This window comes from Poecilia formosa, unplaced genomic scaffold, assembly GCF_000485575.1.
Source record: "Poecilia formosa unplaced genomic scaffold, Poecilia_formosa-5.1.2 Scaffold830, whole genome shotgun sequence".
NCBI lineage: Eukaryota > Metazoa > Chordata > Actinopteri > Cyprinodontiformes > Poeciliidae > Poecilia > Poecilia formosa.
Window position 1 is genome coordinate 8,639 of NW_006800769.1, and position 1,594 is coordinate 10,232.

The following is a 1,594-nucleotide window of genomic DNA, read 5'->3' on the forward strand; positions in this document are numbered from 1 at the left end:
TGTCTATTTTGACATTTTATGTTGTTTATTTATTAAAAAGATGACTAAATGATTCTTTCAATTAATATAGTAATATTATTGGTAAAGCACTACTTTTGCCCAGGCATAGATTTTTTTTTAAATCCATCTAGCCTGATTCTTGTCTTCGCTAAACAAAGACGCACATCTTAAGTAAATAAACTTGCCCCTCCTATGTTTCCGTAGTGTTTTTTCTGTTAATCCGGAAGTAGATCCAGCTGCCCGGCGACGAAAAAATGGCGGAGTCAAAGGAGGAGGTTGACGTCTTGGTCCAAAGAGTTGTCAAAGACATCAGTATCGCATTCAAAAGACACCCCAACATGTAAGTTGTTGAGTTTAAACACGGTGGAAGGCTGTGTTTGGGACCTATTGAACCCTGATTTAAACAACATCCGGAATCAGATGTTTTACCTGCGGCTCGGAGTAACGCATAGAATGTATATAAACTTGTGTGTTTTGTAAGCCTGTTTGGCTAATTTTTCTTCATACAGTAGCATTGGTTTTTGAAACATTACTGTTTATACAAACAACGTATAGATATAGAGATGGAAAGACTGATTACATCGCTAATTGAGTCTTATTCTCTTTGTAGATAGAGTACCGGCGGATTCGCCGCAAACTCGATCATGCCTGTACAATGTCATTCCAAAAACACCACATCATATGACAGTTTGATCCATTCTCAGTGATTCAATTTAATTCATTTGCACAAAAAAAACATTTCTTTACAACCAGTGAATGCACACTTTAACACATGGTAATGCACGCCATAGCAGCAGTAAAGCAATTTGTTGTTGCCGCTGTCAAACTATGCAAGCTCTTCCCCAGTCCCCCTAATTGTTCTTGTCTCCGTGTTTTTTAGAGACGAGATCGGCCTAATCCAGTGTCCAGAGGCCCGCTACAACCGCAGTCCCATTGTGCTGGTGGAGAACAAGCTTGGTGTTGAGAGCTGGTGTGTCAAGTTTCTGTTACCTTATGTCCACAACAAGCTGCTCCTCTACCGCCAGAGAAAGCACTGGCTAGACAGAGAAGGTATTTATTTTGAATAATATGACTTATTATGATCTTTGCGTCTAACACGCCGACTGAAGAGAACTGATTCAGAGTGGTGTCATCAAATTCATACTAAGAGTGCTGGCCAGAGTTCATGATTGTCGTTATGTGTGGAGAAAGGACCAAGGGTGCTGATGCTTTACAATATTCACAAATATTGTAAAAGCTTCACAAATCAAAAACATGGTTCTAAATATTCTGCTACCAGAGCAGAATAATCCAGTCCAGGTTTAAAGTGTCTAGGTGTTGTAGTTTTTAAGCTAGAGTTGATTAAAGATGCGGAAGGTAGTGAAAATTTAGTTGGAATCGCCCTTTAGGCATTTCCCGAATCTGAAGCTGGAATCAGAAACTAACTTCATCTTCGTCTTCAGCTTCGTAAATTAAACTTGGTCTGATTATTAAAGTACAGCCATGAACAGCACAACAATTACCCGAGCTCTGCAAGGCCAGACACTTTCCAGTGGTAAGTTGCACTCGTTTGTGCCCCTATCATTTTAAAGATATAAAGAAAGTTGGATTTCAT

General features: G+C 39.4%; 1 protein-coding gene across 1 annotated transcript in view; it reads left to right on the top strand.

The window, feature by feature from the left end:
• Positions 1-206: 206 nt before the first annotated feature.
• The window catches only part of ptar1 (protein prenyltransferase alpha subunit repeat containing 1), a 21,733-nt gene continuing 20,345 nt past the window's right edge, over positions 207-1,594 (top strand). The window contains exons 1-2 of the mRNA XM_007543473.1: positions 207-340; positions 881-1,050. Coding sequence (XP_007543535.1) covers positions 255-340; positions 881-1,050 — 256 coding nt within the window. The 5' untranslated portion in view covers positions 207-254. The remainder of the gene's footprint in view (positions 341-880; positions 1,051-1,594) is intronic.